The sequence below is a fragment of the Oncorhynchus keta genome, chromosome 20, assembly GCF_023373465.1.
Source record: "Oncorhynchus keta strain PuntledgeMale-10-30-2019 chromosome 20, Oket_V2, whole genome shotgun sequence".
Lineage (NCBI taxonomy): Eukaryota > Metazoa > Chordata > Actinopteri > Salmoniformes > Salmonidae > Oncorhynchus > Oncorhynchus keta.
In genome coordinates, this window is record NC_068440.1 from 38,385,203 (window position 1) to 38,404,036 (window position 18,834).

Consider the following 18,834-nt stretch of genomic DNA (forward strand, 5'->3'; position numbering starts at 1 on the left):
AGATCTACATGGAACACGCTTCAACTGCAGTTGAGCCTGCCACAGATCTACATGGAACACGCTTCAACTGCAGTAGAGTCTGCTACAGATCTACATGGAACACGCTTCAACTGCAGTTGAGCCTGCCACAGATCTACATGGAACACGCTTCAACTGCAGTGGAGCCTGCCACAGATCTACATGGAACAAGCTTAAACTGCAGTGGAGCCTGCCACAGATCTACATGGAACACGCTTCAACTGCAGTAGAGCCTGCCACAGATCTACATGGAACACGCTTCAACTGCAGCGGAGCCTGCCACAGATCTACATGGAACACGCTTCAACTGCAGTAGAGCCTGCCACAGATCTACATGGAACACGCTTCAACTGCAGTAGAGCCTGCCACAGATCTACATGGAACACGCTTAAACTGCAGTGGAGCCTGCCACAGATCTACATGGAACACGCTTCAACTGCAGTAGAGTCTGCCACAGATCTACATGGAACACGCTTCAACTGCAGTAGAGTCTGCTACAGATCTACATGGAACACGCTTCAACTGCAGTTGAGCCTGCTACAGATCTACATGGAACACACTTCAACTGCAGTAGAGCCTGCCACAGATTTACATGGAACACGCTTCAACTGCAGTAGAGCCTGCTACAGATCTACCTGGAACACGCTTCAACTGCAGTAGATCCTGCCACAGATTTACATGGAACACGCTTCAACTGCAGTAGAGCCTGCTACAGATCTACCTGGAACACGCTTCAACTGCAGTAGAGCCTGCTACAGGTCTACCTGGAACACGCTTCAACTGCAGTAGAGCCTGCTACAGCTCTACCTGGAACACGCTTCAACTGCAATAGAGCCTGCCACAGATCTACATGGAACACGCTTCAACTGCAGTAGAGTCTGCTACATATCTACATGGAACACGCTTCAACTGCAGTTGAGCCTGCTACAGATATACATGGAACACGCTTCAACTGCAGTTGAGTCTGCTACAGATCTACATGGAACACGCTTCAACTGCAGTAGAGTCTGCTACATATCTACATGGAACACGCTTCAACTGCAATAGAGCCTGCCACAGATCTACATGGAACACGCTTCAACTGCAGTAGAGTCTGCTACATATCTACCTGGAACACGCTTCAACTGCAGTAGAGTCTGCCACAGATCTACATGGAACACGCTTCAACTGCAGTAGAGCCTGCTACAGATCTACCTGGAACACGCTTCAACTGCAGTAGAGCCTGCTACAGATCTACCTGGAACACGCTTCAACTGCAGTAGAGTCTGCCACAGATCTACATGGAACACGCTTCAACTGCAGTAGAGTCTGATACATATCTACATTGAACACGCTTCAACTGCAGTAGAGTCTGCTACAGATCTACATGTAACACGCTTCAACTGCAGTGGAGCCTGCCACAGATCTACATGGAACACGCTTGAACTGAAATATAACAACACCTGTATTGTTTCTGAGCAACTGCTTCAGTCTTGCACCCCGCTGACAGGTCTGGTAATATCAGATAATAATATGCTGTTCATAATCAATAGTACATTGAGAATGATCATTAACAATGATGTTTGGAATGTACTGTTCATACCTTAGAAATGACAGGGTTCAGAAAATATGTTTTGACCAATATGCTGTGTGAAACAGGGTTCAATATGCTGTGTGAAACAGGGTTCAATATGCTGTGTGAAACAGGGTTCAATATGCTGTGTGAAACAGGGTTCAATATGCTGTGTGAAACAGGGTTCAATATGATGTGTGAAACAGGGTTCAATATGATGTGTGAAACAGGGTTCAATATGCTGTGTGAAACAGGGTTCAATATGCTGTGTGAAACAGGGTTCAATATGATGTGTGAAACAGGGTTCAATATGCTGTGTGAAACAAGGTTCAATATGATGTGTGAGAAACAGGGTTCAATATGATGTGTGTGAAACAGGGTTCAATATGATGTGTGAAACAGGGTTCAATATGATGTGTGTGAAACAGGGTTCAATATGCTGTGTGAAACAGGGTTCAATATGATGTGTGTGAAACAGGGTTCAATATGATGTGTGAAACAGGGTTCAATATGCTGTGTGAAACAGGGTTCAATATGATGTGTGAAACAGGGTTCAATATGATGCGTGAAACAGGGTTCAATATGATGTGTGAAACAGGGTTCAATATGCTGTGTGAAACAGGGTTCAATATGATGTGTGAAACAGGGTTCAATATGATGTGTGTGAAACAGGGTTCAATATGATGTGTGAAACAGGGTTCAATATGCTGTGTGAAACAGGGTTCAATATGATGTGTGAAACAGGGTTCAATATGATGCGTGAAACAGGGTTCAATATGCTGTGTGAAACAGGGTTCAATATGATGCGTGAAACAGGGTTCAATATGATGTGTGTGAAACAGGGTTCAATATGATGCGTGAAACAGGGTTCAATATGCTGTGTGTGAAACAGGGTTCAATATGATGTGTGTGAAACAGGGTTCAATATGATGTGTGTGAAACAGGGTTCAATATGATGTGTGTGAAACAGGGTTCAATATGCTGTGTGTGAAACAGGGTTCAATATGCCGTGTGAAACAGGGTTCAATATGATGTGTGTGAAACAGGGTTCAATATGCTGTGTGAAACAGGGTTCAATATGATGTGTGAAACAGGGTTCAATATGCTGTGTGAAACAGGGTTCAATATGATGTGTGTGAAACAGGGTTCAATATGATGTGTGAAACAGGGTTCAATATGATGTGTGTGAAACAGGGTTCAATATGATGTGTGAAACAGGGTTCAATATGATGTGTGTGAAACAGGGTTCAATATGCTGTGTGAAACAGGGTTCAATATGATGTGTGAAACAGGGTTCAATATGATGTGTGAAACAGGGTTCAATATGATGTGTGTGAAACAGGGTTCAATATGCTGTGTGTGTCGCGTGAAACATATATGCTGTTTGTGTCACACCCTGATCTGTTTCACCTGTCCCTGTGATTGTCTCCACCCCCTCCAGGTGTCACTTATTTTCCCCAGTGTATTTATCTCTGTGTTTCCTGTCTCTCTGTACCAGTGTATCTATCCCTGTTTTCCTGTCTCTCTGTGCCAGTGTATTTATCACTGTGTTTCCTGTCTCTCTATACCAGTGTATTTATCCCTGTGTTTCCTGTCTCTCTGTGCCAGTGTATTTATCCCTGTGTTTCCTGTCTCTCTATACCAGTGTATATATCACTGTGTTTCCTGTCTCTCTATACCAGTGTATTTATCCCTGTGTTTCCTGTCTCTCTATACCAGTGTATCTATCCCTGTTTTCCTGTCTCTCTGTGCCAGTGTATTTATCACCGTGTTTCCTGTCTCTCTATACCAGTGTATTTATCACTGTGTTTCCTGTCTCTCTATACCAGTGTATCTATCCCTGTTTTCCTGTCTCTCTGTGCCAGTGTATTTATCACTGTGTTTTCTGTCTCTCTATACCAGTGTATTTATCACTGTGTTTCCTGTCTCTCTATACCAGTGTATTTATCCCTGTTTTCCTGTCTCTCTGTGCCAGTGTATTTATCACTGTTTCCTGTCTCTCTATACCAGTGTATTTATCACTGTGTTTCCTGTCTCTCTATACCAGTGTATCTATCCCTGTGTTTCCTGTCTCTCTGTGCCAGTGTATTTATCACTGTGTTTCCTGTCTCTCTATACCAGTGTATTTATCCCTGTGTTTCCTGTCTCTCTGTGCCAGTGTATTTATCCCTGTGTTTCCTGTCTCTCTATACCAGTGTATATATCACTGTGTTTCCTGTCTCTCTATACCAGTGTATTTATCCCTGTGTTTCCTGTCTCTCTGTGCTAGTGTATTTATCCCTGTGTTTCCTGTCTCTCTATACCAGTGTATATATCCCTGTATTTTCCTGTATCTCTGTGCCAGTGTATTTATCCCTGTGTTTCCTGTCTCTCTGTGCCAGTGTATTTATCCCTGTGTTTCCTGTCTCTCTATACCAGTGTATCTATCCCTGTGTTTCCTGTCTCTCTGTGCCAGTGTATTTATCACTGTGTTTCCTGTCTCTCTATACCAGTGTATTTATCCCTGTGTTTCCTGTCTCTCTGTGCCAGTGTATTTATCCCTGTGTTTCCTGTCTCTCTATACCAGTGTATATATCACTGTGTTTCCTGTCTCTCTATACCAGTGTATTTATCCCTGTGTTTCCTGTCTCTCTGTGCTAGTGTATTTATCCCTGTGTTTCCTGTCTCTCTATACCAGTGTATATATCCCTGTATTTTCCTGTATCTCTGTGCCAGTGTATTTATCCCTGTGTTTCCTGTCTCTCTGTGCCAGTGTATTTATCCCTGTGTTTCCTGTCTCTCTGTGCCAGTGTATTTATCCCTGTGTTTCCTGTCTCTCTGTGCCAGTGTATTTATCCCTGTGTTTCCTGTCTCTCCGTACCAGTGTATTTATCCCTGTGTTTCCTGTCTCTCTGTGCCAGTGTATTTATCCCTGTGTTTCCTGTCTCTCTGGGCCAGTGTATTTATCCCTGTGTTTCCTGTCTCTCTGTGCCAGTGTATTTATCCCTGTGTTTCCTGTCTCTCTGTGCCAGTTCTTCTTGTATGTTTAGTCAAGTCAACCAGCGTGTTTCCCCCCGTACTCCTTTTCTATTGATAGTCTTCCTGGTTCTGACCCCTGCCTGACACTGGACTACTTTCCCTCCTGCCTGCCCTGACCTTGAATCTGCCTGCCCTTCGGTACCTATTGGACTGGTTTTGACCTTTCGTCTGTCCACGACCATTCTCTTGCCTGCCCCTTTTTGGATGAATAAACATTGTAAAACTCCAACCATCTGCCTCCTGTGTCTGCATCTAGGTCTCGCCTTGTGCCTTGATAGTTTGTGCCATGAGAAACAAGGACATTTTCCAGATTGACTGACCATGACTTAAAGTAATGATGGACTGTCGTTTGTCTTTGCTTATTTGAGCTGTTCTTGCCATAATATGGACTTGGTCTTTCACCAAAGAGGGCTATCTTCTGTATACCACCCCTACCATGTCACAACACAACTGATTGGCTCAAACGCATTAAGAAGGAAAGAAATATCACAAATTAACTTTTCATTTGTGGAATTTACCTTTTGAAGAATATATTTTGATTTGTTTAATTAAAATAAACCATGGAATGAATAAGTGTGTCCAAACTTTTGACTGGTACCGTATGTAATTCAAAGTTTAATTTAAGTTACGCTACATTTCCTGGCGTCATCGTCATGTCAGCATTGGTTTGGACACAAGGCTGTAGCCAAAATGCATATATCCTACACTTTGACGTTTAGGCTGCGTTATTTATGTACTATTCCAATGTTGGCATCACTGATCAGATTCTGATCTGAGAAATTGTCTTATCCTAAATGTTTTTCACTTGTCCCGGACAAGTGTTAACGTCGAGACCTGAGTCAGTATTCAGTAGTCAGTATTCAGTAGTCAGTATTCAGTCGTCAGTATTCAGTAGTCAGTATTCAGTAGTCAGTATTCAGTAGTCAGTATTCAGTAGTCAGTAGTCTGTAGTCTGTAGTCAGTAGTCAGTATTCAGTAGTCAGCATTCAGTATTCAGTATTCAGTAGTCAGTATTCAGTATTCAGTATTCAGTATGCAGTAGTCAGTAGTCAGTATTCAGTAGTCAGTATTCAGTAGTCAGCATTCAGTAGTCAGTATTCAGTAGTCAGTAGTCAGCATTCAGTAGTCAGTATTCAGTAGTCAGTAGTCAGTATTCAGTAGTCAGTATTCAGTAGTCAGTAGTCAGTAGTCAGTATTCAGTAGTCAGTATTCAGTAGTCAGTAGTCAGTAGTCAGTCAGTAGAACATCAGTAATTCAACTCCAGGGAGAGTTTGCAGATCAGGGGTTTATTCAGCAGACAACCGTTTGCTCCACTCCAATTCTCACATAAAGGTATACCACACAGGTATATACTATACAGGTATACTATACAGGTATATACTATACAGGTATATACTATACAGGTATATACTATAGTATACAACACAGGTATATACTATACAGGTATACTATACAGGTATATACTATACAGGTATATACTATAGTATACCACACAGGTATATACTATACAGGTATACTATACAGGTATATACTATACAGGTATATACTATAGTATACAACACAGGTATATACTATACAGGTATACTATACAGGTATATACTATACAGGTATATACTATAGTATACCACACAGGTATATACTATACATGTATACTATACAGGTATATACTATACAGGTATATACTATACAGGTATATACTATAGTATACAACACAGGTATATACTATACAGGTATACTATACAGGTATATACTATACAGGTATATACTATAGTATACCACACAAGTATATACTATACAGGTATACTATACAGGTATATACTATACAGGTATATACTATAGTATACCACACAGGTATATACTATACAGGTATACTATACAGGTATATACTATACAGGTATATACTATACAGGTATATACTATAGTATACCACACAGGTATATACTATACAGGTATACTATACAGGTATATACTATACAGGTATATACTATACAAGTATATACTATAGTATACCACGCAGGTATATACCACACAGGTATATACTATACAGGTATATACTATACAGGTATATACTATAGTATACCACACAGGTATATACTATACAGGTATACTATACAGGTATATACTATACAGGTATACCATACAGGTATATTCCATACAGGTATATACTATACAGGTATATACTAAACAGGTATATACTATACAGGTATACCATACAGGTATATACTATACAGGTATACACCATACAGGTATATTCTATACAGGTATATACTATACAGGTATACACCATACAGGTATACACCATACAGGTATATACTATACAGGTATACACCATACAGGTATACACCATACAGGTATATACTATACAGGTATACACCATACAGGTATATACTATACAGGTATACACCATACAGGTATACACCATACAGGTATACACCATACACCATACAGGTACATACTATACAGGTATACTATGCATGTAGAAACCATACAGGTATATACAATGCAGGTAACTATAGGTATATACTATACAGGTATATACTATGCAGTATACCTGCATATACTATGCAGGTATACTATACTGGTATATACTATAGAGATATATACCATACAGGTATACTATAAAGGTATATACTATACAGGTATACTATACAGGTATACTATGCAGGTATATACCATACAGGTATATTATACAGGTATATACCATACATGTATCCTATGCAGGTATATACTATGCAGGTATATACCATACATGTATACTATACAGGTATATACCATACAGGTATACTATACAGGAATATACTATGCAACTCTACAGGTATTCTATACAGGTATATACTATACAGGTATATACCATACATGTATACTATGCAGGTATATACCACACAGGTATATACTATACAGGTATACTATACAGGTATATACCATACATGTATCCTATACAGGTATATACTATACAGGTATAATATGCAGGTATATACTATACAGGTATATACCATACAGGTATACTATACTGGTATATACTATAGAGATATATACCATACAGGTATACTATACAGGTATATACTATACAGGTATACTATACAGGTATACTATACAGGTATATACCATACATGTATCCTATGCAGGTATATACTATGCAGGTATATACTATGCAGGTATATACCATACATGTATACTATACAGGTATATACCATACAGGTATACTATACAGGAATATACTATGCAACTCTACAGGTATACTATACAGGTATATACTATACAGGTATATACCATACATGTATACTATGCAGGTATATACCACACAGGTATATACTATACAGGAATACTATACAGGTATATACCATACATGTATCCTATACAGGTATATACTATACAGGTATACTATGCAGGTATATACCACACAGGTATATACTATACAGGTATACTATACAGGTATATACTATACAGGTATATACCATACAGGTATACTATACAGGTATATACTATGCAGGTATATACCATACAGGTATACTATACAGGTATATAATATGCAGGTATATACTATACAGGTATACTATACAGGTATACTATGCAGGTATACAATACAGGTATATACTATGCAGGTATATACTATTCCGGTATATACTATGCATTTATATACTATACAGGTATATACTATGCAGGTATATACTATTCAGGTATATACTATGCATTTATATACTATACAGGTATATACTATGCAGGTATATACTATACAGGTATATACCATACATGTATATTATGCAGCTATACTATACAGGTATACTATACTACACCTATTCACTCCACTCAACATCATGATCGTTTGAAATGTTAACAAGGTTCCTCACCACAGTTGAACTTAGACACTTCACACAGGCTGTATCTCAATGGTCTTCAGCTGTTTCCTTTCCTCATCTCCTTCCCTTCGTCTACACTACATCGATACAGAACTGGACGAGTGTAAGCACGTTCCCAGTACGCTTTCCCTTACACTGCAGTACGCCTTCCCTTACACTGCATCTACCTGTTCATGCGTTCACGTCCATGCATTGATGGCCAATAAGAGCTTGGAATAAATTGACCAATTAGAGAGAAGGTTGTTGGTTCGGTGCGTGAGTACAGGAGTACAGGTAATGGGTGTAATGCTCAATGGGGCCGGTGTGTTTACGCATGTGAGTAAACACACCCACTGTAAATCATGTGATAATACTGTATATATATATATATATATATATATATATATATATATATATATATATATATATACAGTATATTAATGTATGCATTGTATGTATTCAATTCCACACGGATTGCTTTACCCAACACAAAATTCATCTTAGGAGAAAAAGTGCTATTGAATTGAGTAAAATTGGTCCTCCAAGTTGCTCTAAAATGACATGAGAAAAGTACATTTCTTATATTTTACAACAGTGAGGTGGAACACGATGCAAAAATCATTGACGAGTAAATTCAAAGAACAAATGTATGAGAGTTGTACCAAATCACTCCTTATCAAGACCACCATTCAAATAGCTTATAGACTTTTCAACATGTGACCACCATTCAAATAGCTTATAGACTTTTCAACATGTGACCATTATTTAAATAGCTTATAGACTTTTCAACATGTGACCATTATTTAAATAGCTTATAGACTTTTCAACATGTGACCATTATTTAAATAGCTTATAGACTTTTCAACATGTGACCACCATTCAAATAGCTTATAGACTTTTCAACATGTGACCATTATTTAAATAGCTTATAGACTTTTCAACATGTGACCATTATTTAAATAGCTTATAGACTTTTCAACATGTGACCACCATTCAAATAGCTTATAGACTTTTCAACATGTGACCATTATTTAAATAGCTTATAGACTTTTCAACATGTGTGACCATTATTTAAATAGCTTATAGACTTTTCAACATGTGTGACCATTATTTAAATAGCTTATAGACTTTTCAACATGTGTGACCATTAGTTAAATAGCTTATAGACTTTTCAACATGTGTGACCATTATTTAAATAGCTTATCGACTTTTCAACATGTGTGACCATTATTTAAATAGCTTATAGACTTTTCAACATGTGTGACCATTATTTAAATAGCTTATCGACTTTTCAACATGTGTGACCATTATTTAAATAGCTTATAGACTTTTCAACATGTGAACATTATTTAAATAGCTTATAGACTTTTCAACATGTGAACATTATTTAAATAGCTTATAGACTTTTCAACATGTGACCATTATTTAAATAGCTTATAGACTTTTCAACATGTGTGACCATTATTTAAATAGCTTATAGACTTTTCAACATGTGTGACCATTATTTAAATAGCTTATAGACTTTTCAACATGTGACCATTATTTAAATAGCTTATAGACTTTTCAACATGTGAACATTATTTAAATAGCTTATAGACTTTTCAACATGTGACCATTATTTAAATAGCTTATAGACTTTTCAACATGTGTGACCATTATTTAAATAGCTTATAGACTTTTCAACATGTGTGACCATTATTTAAATAGCTTATAGACTTTTCAACATGTGTGACCATTAGTTAAATAGCTTATAGACTTTTCAACATGTGTGACCATTATTTAAATAGCTTATAGACTTTTCAACATGTGTGACCATTATTTAAATAGCTTATAGACTTTTCAACATGTGAACATTATTTAAATAGCTTATAGACTTTTCAACATGTGTGACCATTATTTAAATAGCTTATAGACTTTTCAATATGTGAACATTATTTAAATAGCTTATAGACTTTTCAACATGTGACCATTATTTAAATAGCTTATAGACTTTTCAACATGTGTGACCATTATTTAAATAGCTTATAGACTTTTCAACATGTGAACATTATTTAAATAGCTTATAGACTTTTCAACATGTGACCATTATTTAAATAGCTTATAGACTTTTCAACATGTGTGACCATTATTTAAATAGCTTATAGACTTTTCAACATGTGACCATTATTTAAATAGCTTATAGACTTTTCGACATATGTGATTTGACTAAATTCAGCTAATTTTAAAAGAGGACACATGTGCACCACATAAAGACCTTTTAAAACCTATGGGGATTCTCTTCCTGATGGCTGGACCGTTTCCACTTTGGTCAGGATGGCAGGCACCTTCCCCTTCCCTGCTCCAGGGGCCTTCATAACAGCCGCCCCCATCTCCCCCTGTCCTCCTCCCTGTGCCGCCTCCTCTATCCCTTCCTTCTTTCCACACTCCACCCCTCCCTTCTTCTCTCTCTCTCTCCGATATAGCCTCTCTTTCAATCGGCTCCTGGAGAAGGACCAGAAAAGGAGGCCCGCCACGGTCAGACCCGTTCCCAGGCAGGTGAGACCGATCCCGGCCGCCACGCAGTGATGCAGACCCCTGTTAAAACTGACAGCCTGGGTGTCTATGAAGAGGAGGTCCCCCTCCCCGAAGGACTCGATCCTGGTGGGGCCGGAGTAACCCACGGACAGACTGACCAGACCAGAGGTCACCATCAGGAGACCAAGGGCCAGAGAGACCTGAGAGAGAGGGGGGAGTAGAGAGAGAGAGAGAGAGAGAGAGAGAGAGAGAGATAAAAGTGAGTGAGTTACGAAGGGACCGGAGAGGAAGATAGGGAGACAGAGAGTGACCAGATGAGGTAAAGAAAGAGGGTAGCGAAAGAGGATAGAGAGAGACACAGACAGACAGACAGACAGACAGAGAGAGGGAGACATAGAGAGAGAGAGAGAGAGAGAGAGAGAGAGAGAGAGAGAGAGAGAGAGAGAGAGAGAGAGAGAGAGAGAGAGAGAGAGAGAGAGAGAGAGAGAGAGAGAGAGAGAGAGAGAGAGAGAGAGAGAGAGAGAGAGAGAGAGAGAGAGAGAGAGAGAGAGAGAGAGAGATAAGGTCAGTCATTGACAGTGCATTAGTTGTCTACCTTCCAGAGTGCTGAGCTCCACCTCAGGGGCGATCTCAAGGTCTGGACGTCCCCCACTCCCTCAGGGTCTCTCTCCCACCCTGATGCAGTGCTGCACCCCTCATAGAAATGGTGCAGGTAGGAACGCACCCCAAACTGCGGACAGGCACAGCTAGAACCTAACTGTGGGAGGGAACCATAGAAATAGAAGACGTAGAATGGATTTTCTCATTCACACATAGGTTGGAGGACTCACCATGGTGAGTAATCTTGGCATCCTGAACAAAATAATAAATACCAGTGTATGAATGTTCAAACTAAGATTCTATTGAAAGCAGATTAGTAAGATCTCACCTCACAGCCTGAGGACCCTGCCCCACATCCAGACCCTGAGTTACAGGCCTCAGAGCACGACGCCATCACACCTCATACACCTGGAGAGACACACGCACGCACGCACGCACGCACGCACGCACGCACGCACGCACGCACACACACACACACACACACACACACACACACACACACACACACACACACACACACACACACAGAGAGACATGAGGACACACACACTCTCAATTGTGGTTGACTTTCCCTAACTGTTTCCAAGGCCTACAGACGTACATCAAACTGTCTCGTCTCCTGCTTTAGACTGTAAAATACAATAATATATAAACCCGAGATTGCTGATGCTATGTATTGGCCATTGAGAGGCTTTGAAGCCACTGGTCGGCCATATTGGCTCTCCCCAGTAGAAGAAGTCCTCCATAGGAATGAATGAAATTCTACAGTATCAAAGACAAAATTACACATATTTAAGTATAATATTTTGTATTATAGTGGGAACAGTAACATTAGTAATCAAAAAAATATATACTTTAAGGATTTTTAAAAATAATTGTATTAATTAATTTATGTTTAGCTCACATAATATAATGATAAAGTATGCATTAAGGTGTCTGTAGAAGAATACATTGGCGAAAACTAATGTAGACATTAATATAAAGGTATTTCTATAACTACCAAAATAGTGTAGGAGTGACAAGATGGAGGTCCAGTGGGTGGGTGGCTTAAGCACAGCGTCCCTTACCAATCATCTAGTGTATATATAAATCATTAACAGACTGTAGACAACCAACAGCAACTGGCTCCTTGTCTCCTACTTTAGACTGTAGACTACCAGTGAAGCCTCCTCAGAGGAAGAAGGGGACAACCATCCTCTTCAGTGAATTTCAGAAAAATAGTGAAAGTTATCATTTTTAGATAAAACTATACTGAATATATTCACGTCACCAAATAATTGATTATAACACACTGTTACGCAATGAAGGTCTACAGTAGCCTCAGCCGCACTCTGTATGGTAGCACCATGGTGTAGCCGGAGGACAGATAGTTTCCGTCCTCCTCTGGGTACATTGACTTCAATACAAAACCAAGGAGGCTCATGGTTCTCACCCCATTCCATAGACTTAAACAGCAAATAATGACAACTTCCGGAGGACGTCCTACAACCTATCAGATTTCTTGCAGCATGAACTGACATGTTGTCCACCCAATCAAAGGAACAGAGAATAAATCTAGTACTGAACGCATACACTACAGCTAGCTAGCACTGCAGTGCATAAAATGTGGGGAGTAGTTGACTCAAAGAAAGAGAAAGCAAATAGTTGACCAAATTAAATTCTTCCAAAATGGAGGTGCAAGAGAGAGAGAGAAGAAAAAATAAAGCCCCTTGAATTGAATTGAGAGAGAGCTAGCTATATTTGGTTGTATTTAAAAAAACAAACATTCGCTTTCACTTAATTAGCTAGCGAATGCAGTTAGCTAGTTTAGCCTACTCAAACACCTGGCTCAAACAGAGAGGGATGCTATGTTAGCTAGCGGGCTATGGCTATCCAACAGAGAGGGATGCTATGTTAGCTTGCTGGCTATGGCTATCCAACAGAGAGGGATGCTATGTTAGCTAGCTGGCTATGGCTATCCAACAGAGAGGGATGCTATGTTAGCGAGCTGGCTATGGCTATCCAAAAGAGAGGGATGCTATGTTAGCTAGCGGGCTATGGCTATCCAACAGAGAGGGATGCTATGTTAGCTAGCCGGCTATGGCTATCCAACAGAGAGGGATGCTATGTTAGCTAGCTGGCTATGGCTATCCAACAGAGAGGGATGCTATGTTAGCGAGCTGGCTATGGCTATCCAACAGAGAGGGATGCTATGTTAGCTAGCGGGCTATGGCTATCCAACAGAGAGGGATGCTATGTTAGCTAGCTGGCTATGGCTATCCAACACTGGAACGCTTCCAAGTAAGCTTTTGGTTTTATTAATTTCTTGCCACCAAGGCCCGACGATGTAACTGCTAAACTGCTGTTTACTAACGTGTTCGTTCTAGTAGCTATGTTGACTATGACGTTAGTTAATATGGTGACAACGATGTAGGCTGTGTGTAGCGGTTAGTGGTTATGATATGAAGGTTTGTCTTGGAAAGGTTATTCTGGCTGGTCACAGACTGCTGATGTGTTGTGCACTGAAGCCCACAAGTGAAGGGAAAAGGTGAAAGGAGGAGAGCACATAGATATGAGAATAAATGAACGAGCAAAGTGACCATGCTGTTTGTATGTGGCTGCTATGAAAGTCAACTGTGTTTGCTTGTGATCTGGGGTGTAGAAACGGAAGCACATGTCTGTTACGGAAACGGAAGCTAACCTCAACCCAATTGAGATGGTTTGGGATGAGTTGGACTGCAGAGTGAAGGAAAAGCAGCCAACAAGTGCTCAGCATATGTGGTAACTCCTTCAAGACTGTTGGAAAATCATTCCATGTGACTACCTCATGAAGCTGGTTGAGAAAAAGCTTTGCAAACACTTGGCAATCATCAATGCAAAGGATGGCTACTTTGAAGAATCTCAAATAGATTTTGATTTGTTTAAAAATGTTGGCTACTCCATGATTCCATATGTGTTATTTCATAGTTTTGATGTCTTCACTATTATTCTACAATTCTTCACAGATCTTCATTGTAAAGGGTTTAAACACTGTTTCCCATGCTTGTTCAATGAACCATAAACAAATAATGAACATGCACCTGTGGAACGGTCGTTAAGACAGACGGTCGTTAAGACAGACGGTAGGCAATTAAGGTCACAGTTATGAAAACTTAGGACACTAAAGAGGCCTTTCTACTGACTCTGAAAAAAACAAAAACAAAGGTTCCCAGGGTCCCTGCTCATCTGCATGAATGTGCCTTAGGCATGCTGCAAGGAGACATGAGGACTGCCGATGTGGCCAGGGTAATAAATTGCAATGTCCGTACTGTGAGACGCCTAAGACAGCGCTACAGGGAGACAGGACGGACAGCTGATCGTCCTCGCAGTGGCAGACCATGTGTAATAACACCTGCACAGGATCGGTACATCCGAACATCACACCTGTGGGACAGGTACAGGATGGCAACAACAACTGCCCGAGTTACACCAGGAATGCAGAATTCCTCCATCAGTGCTCAGACTGTCCGCAACCGGCTGAGAGAGGCTGGACTGAGGGCTTGTAGGCCTGTTGTAAAGCAGGTCCTCACCAGACATCACTGGCAACAACGTCGCCTATGGGCACAAACCCACCGTCGCTGGACCAGACAGGACTGGCAAAAAGTGCTCTTCACTGACGAGTTGCAGATTTGTCTCACCAGGGGTGATAGTCGGATTCACGTTTATCGTCGAAGGAATGAGCGTTACACCGAGGCCTGTACTCTGCAGCAGGATCGATTTGGAGGTGGAGGGTCCGTCATGGTCTGGAGCGGTGTGTCACAGCATCATCGGACTGAGCTTGTTGTCATTGCAGGCAGTCTCAAAGCTGTGTGTTACAGGGAAGACATCTTCCACCCTCATGTGGTACCCTTCCTGCAGGCTCATCCTGACATGACCCTCCAGCATGACAATGCCACCAGTTATATTGCTCGTTCTGGCGTGATTTCCTGCAAGAAAGGAATGTCAGAGCTTCTACACCTTCATTGCTTGCTGTTTGGGGTTTTAGGCTGGGTTTCTGTACAGCACTTTGAGATATCAGCTGATGTACGAAGGGCTATATAAATACATTTGATTTGATTTGCCATGGCCAGCGAAGAGCCTGGATCTCAGGTGCAGGTGCCTTGGTGGAAGAGTGGGGTAACATCTCACAGCAAAAACTGGCAAATCTGGTGCAGTCCATGAGGAGGAGATGCACTGCAGTACTTAATGCAGCTGGTGGCCACACCAGATACTGACTGTTACTTTTGATTTTGACCCCCCTTTGTTCAGGGACACATTATTCCATTTCTGTTCGTCACATGTCTGTGGAACTTGTTCAGTTTATGTCTCAGTTATTGAATCTTTTGTTCATACAAATATTTACACATGTTCAGTTTGCTGAAAATAAAACCCAGTTGACAGTGAGGACGTTTATTTTTTTGGTTTTGAGTTTATAATTTATAATACAACCTTTTGACATAGAAACACCAGATTTTTGGCAGTTTTCTTTTAATAATATTTATTCATTATAAAAGTATTCAAAATATTAAAAACATTCCACCCATGAGACAAAGATATTTCAAAAGTTCATAAGAAAAACCTGAAATCTTAATCATATTGTCGAGGAGTTGCACCTACTAATTATCTTATTTACATTTAATTACATTTACATCTTATGAACTTCTTATTGTTTTTCTTAAAGAAGCTTCCTAAGTTTTTGCATAAGAAGTGTTTTGTGAAACGGGCCCCTGTTGCTTCAGTATTCCCTCCTTCGCCTCAGTTTCATCAAGCAACGTTAGAAGGATTGAGCTCTGTCTGTGTAGGATGATGCCATGACGCCGAGGCCCAAGGGTTGATAGCCACCCACGGATGAGTCACTCACACACACACACACACACACACACACACACACACACACACACACACACACACACTATAAGTCTATAAGGAGCTATTGTCTTGTTACTTGAATAGCTTTAGTGAGAACAGAAATGGCTACACCAGAGACTTACTCATAACACTCGACAAGATGCGCGGTGTGCAACACTGTCAAATAACTAGCTTATCTATTATTATCACTGAACTGAGGGTGCATGATGTGTCAAGAACAGGAGAGAGACCTGCGACACAACATATTAAATGTATCACATTTAGATACCCGACTGGTTCTCGTCAGCTAATTCCTCAGCTTATTTCTTACACGTTGTTTGTTCAGATTAAAGACGGCAAAACTAAATGTCGGTAAATTGATCGATTTTGCAGCAGTAAATTAGTTTTCGATTGCGGTGCTGAAAACATTCTCCCCACAGCGGTAGACAGAAGATAATGTAGGTAGACAGAAGATAATGTAGGCAGACAGATGATAATGTAGGTAGAGACAGAAGATAATGTAGGTAGACAGAAGATAATGTAGGTAGACAGAAGATAATGTAGGCAGACAGACAATAATGTAGGTAGAGACAGAAGATAATGTAGGTAGACAGAAGATAATGCAAGTCGACAGAAGATAATGTAGTTAGAGACAGAAGATAATGTAGGCATACAGACGATAATGTAGGTAGAGACAGAAGATAATGTAGGTAGAGACAGAAGATAATGTAGGTAGACAGACGATAATGTAGGTAGAGACAGAAGATAATGTAGGTAGAGACAGAAGATAATGTAGGCATAGACAGAAGATAATGTAGGTAGACAGAAGATAATGTAGGTAGACAGAAGATAATGTCTCAACTCCTTCCCCTAATCCTCATTGTCCAATTACGTGCTACAAAATGCCGTTTTCACAACTCCAGAGAAACTCTTTGCAAAACATGTATTTTATTAGCATGAACGGTGAGGCTGTTTAGGCTCATTTTCTAATCTTACCTTGTCCGGAGTGCTCGCTTCCGCGCGTCTTACTCGAGTCCCATTGCAGAACGAGCTGTCAGAACCAGCGAATCTACACTTGACATCAACACTCAATTTGCAATAAAGAGCCTGTGCGCAGGTGCACAGCTCCAACACATTTGTTATCAGAGGAACCCGGTTGTCACTCGCTACCACAACCATGGCTACACCCTGCCTATTTCTTCAATTGATCTGTTTCCTTCAATAGCCTAGATTTTCAATAATGAGATTTCCTCCTAAAACTTACCTCGACACTCCGGCAGGTGCCTTTCAGTGACTGTGCCTGTAGCACATGGAGTCGGGCAGTGATGGTTTAGTGGAAATCAAATTACAAAGGGGAGTTGAGTTCCACAGGCTGTATGGAATATCCAACTCCAAACCTTCAAGTGTGGAGACAAGTCGACTGACCACAGAGCGCCTAACGTACTATTTTGGAGGGGCAGGTTTCTACACATTCGTTTCAGTTCTGTAATTCATCACATCCTATTAAATGGTAATAAGATGTGATGGGGAGTGAAGTAAAAAACACGGAACTCTCTCACGCACACTGAGTCACATCCTGATTATGTGGGTTATGTAAAATATTTCATTTGGTCCTGGCCATGTATAATTCATACGGTATGTAATATCCTAAACCAGTGACACGACACGTCCCACAGGAAAACAACAACTAAACAACACCTGCGCTTCCCAAATGGCGCCATATTCCCTACGTAGTGCACTACGGAATAGGGTGCCGGTTGGGATATAGACCCTCATTTAGGGAAACATAATAAAAGGAGAATAAGGGGAGCCTTGGTTACCGGATTGTTTCTGCATTCAACAAATTCAACTCTTCATTGTCATGCCAAGCCAAACACATTGTTTGTTTATTTCTTTATCTAACTGTTCATTCAGTTGATTATTGGTCTCGATCACAACTGTACTAATGCGTTTTTCAAGGTGCTTACACGTAGGATCATTTTGAATTTTTGCATTGTAATTTAAGAAAATGTCGCTAATATATCTGTCTCTTATAGTGGAATGATGAGTGTTTCACTCACAGTGTTGTGATTGGCTGTGATGCTCGCCTATTGATTTCCCCTGCCTGAGCGACATCTGTTGTCAAATTGAGAAAGCTGTTCTGACTTTGTGGCCCGTGTTCAATTTCAGCTTTTTGTGAGAAAACGAGCACTGAATAGTGTAGTAAAACCATTGTACCATCTAAATTGCTGTGAAACATCTTTTCAATAACAACATTTGTTTTTACAGCTTTGAAGCTGGTGGACTAAAATCTAAAGTGGTTTTCTCACGTAAACTGAAATTGAGAAACTGTAGAATTGTACAGACAATTCAATAAAAAAATCCTATGTGAAACACCTTTAAAATCGTGTGATCGTTGTGACTCAAGACCATCTGATCCCACTGGTAGGGGACACAGTGTACCCATATCAG

General features: G+C 40.2%; 2 protein-coding genes across 23 annotated transcripts; one reads left to right on the forward strand and one right to left on the reverse strand.

Annotated features, from left to right (window-relative positions):
* Nucleotides 1–5,861: 5,861 nt before the first annotated feature.
* On the forward strand, nt 5,862–8,789 carry LOC127909987 (DNA-directed RNA polymerase subunit beta''-like). 21 transcript variants are annotated; one of them, XM_052472820.1, is made up of 4 exons: nt 5,862–6,044; nt 6,415–6,439; nt 6,483–6,522; nt 6,777–8,789. In XM_052472820.1, exon 4 carries the CDS (start codon nt 7,295–7,297, stop codon nt 8,405–8,407), a length of 1,113 nt encoding a protein of 370 aa, XP_052328780.1. In that variant the 5' UTR covers nt 5,862–6,044; nt 6,415–6,439; nt 6,483–6,522; nt 6,777–7,294; the 3' UTR covers nt 8,408–8,789. The 21 variants fall into 21 exon arrangements, with proteins under 21 accessions (XP_052328780.1, XP_052328779.1, XP_052328778.1 ...); XM_052472819.1 differs by lacking the exon at nt 6,483–6,522 and adding an exon at nt 6,636–6,675; XM_052472818.1 differs by lacking the exon at nt 6,415–6,439 and adding an exon at nt 6,636–6,675 and having other exon boundaries at nt 6,498–6,522.
* Nucleotides 8,790–8,861: 72 nt separating this feature from the next.
* On the reverse strand, nt 8,862–17,855 carry LOC127909988 (neurensin-1-like). 2 transcript variants are annotated; one of them, XM_052472832.1, is made up of 4 exons: nt 17,648–17,855; nt 11,867–11,946; nt 11,534–11,695; nt 8,862–11,138 (listed from the first exon to the last, which is right to left on the reverse strand). In XM_052472832.1, exons 2-4 carry the CDS (start codon nt 11,930–11,932, stop codon nt 10,689–10,691), a joined length of 678 nt encoding a protein of 225 aa, XP_052328792.1. In that variant the 5' UTR covers nt 11,933–11,946; nt 17,648–17,855; the 3' UTR covers nt 8,862–10,688. The 2 variants fall into 2 exon arrangements, with proteins under 2 accessions (XP_052328792.1, XP_052328791.1); XM_052472831.1 differs by lacking the exon at nt 17,648–17,855 and adding an exon at nt 17,380–17,483 and having other exon boundaries at nt 8,863–11,138.
* Between the last annotated feature and the right edge of the window lie 979 nt (nt 17,856–18,834).

Bases quoted from the DNA above. Each gene is read 5' to 3' on its own strand.
- LOC127909987 (XM_052472805.1), top strand. From the start codon at position 7,295: ATGTATCCTATGCAGGTATATACTATGCAGGTATATACCATACATGTA.
- LOC127909988 (XM_052472832.1), bottom strand. From the start codon at position 11,932: ATGGCGTCGTGCTCTGAGGCCTGTAACTCAGGGTCTGGATGTGGGGCA. The intron at 11,696-11,866 runs GTGAGATCTTAC...TCCCTCCCACAG, and splicing joins CAGGGTCCTCAGGCTGTGAG to TTAGGTTCTAGCTGTGCCTG. The intron at 11,139-11,533 runs GTAGACAACTAA...CCTCTCTCTCAG, and splicing joins GGAGCTCAGCACTCTGGAAG to GTCTCTCTGGCCCTTGGTCT.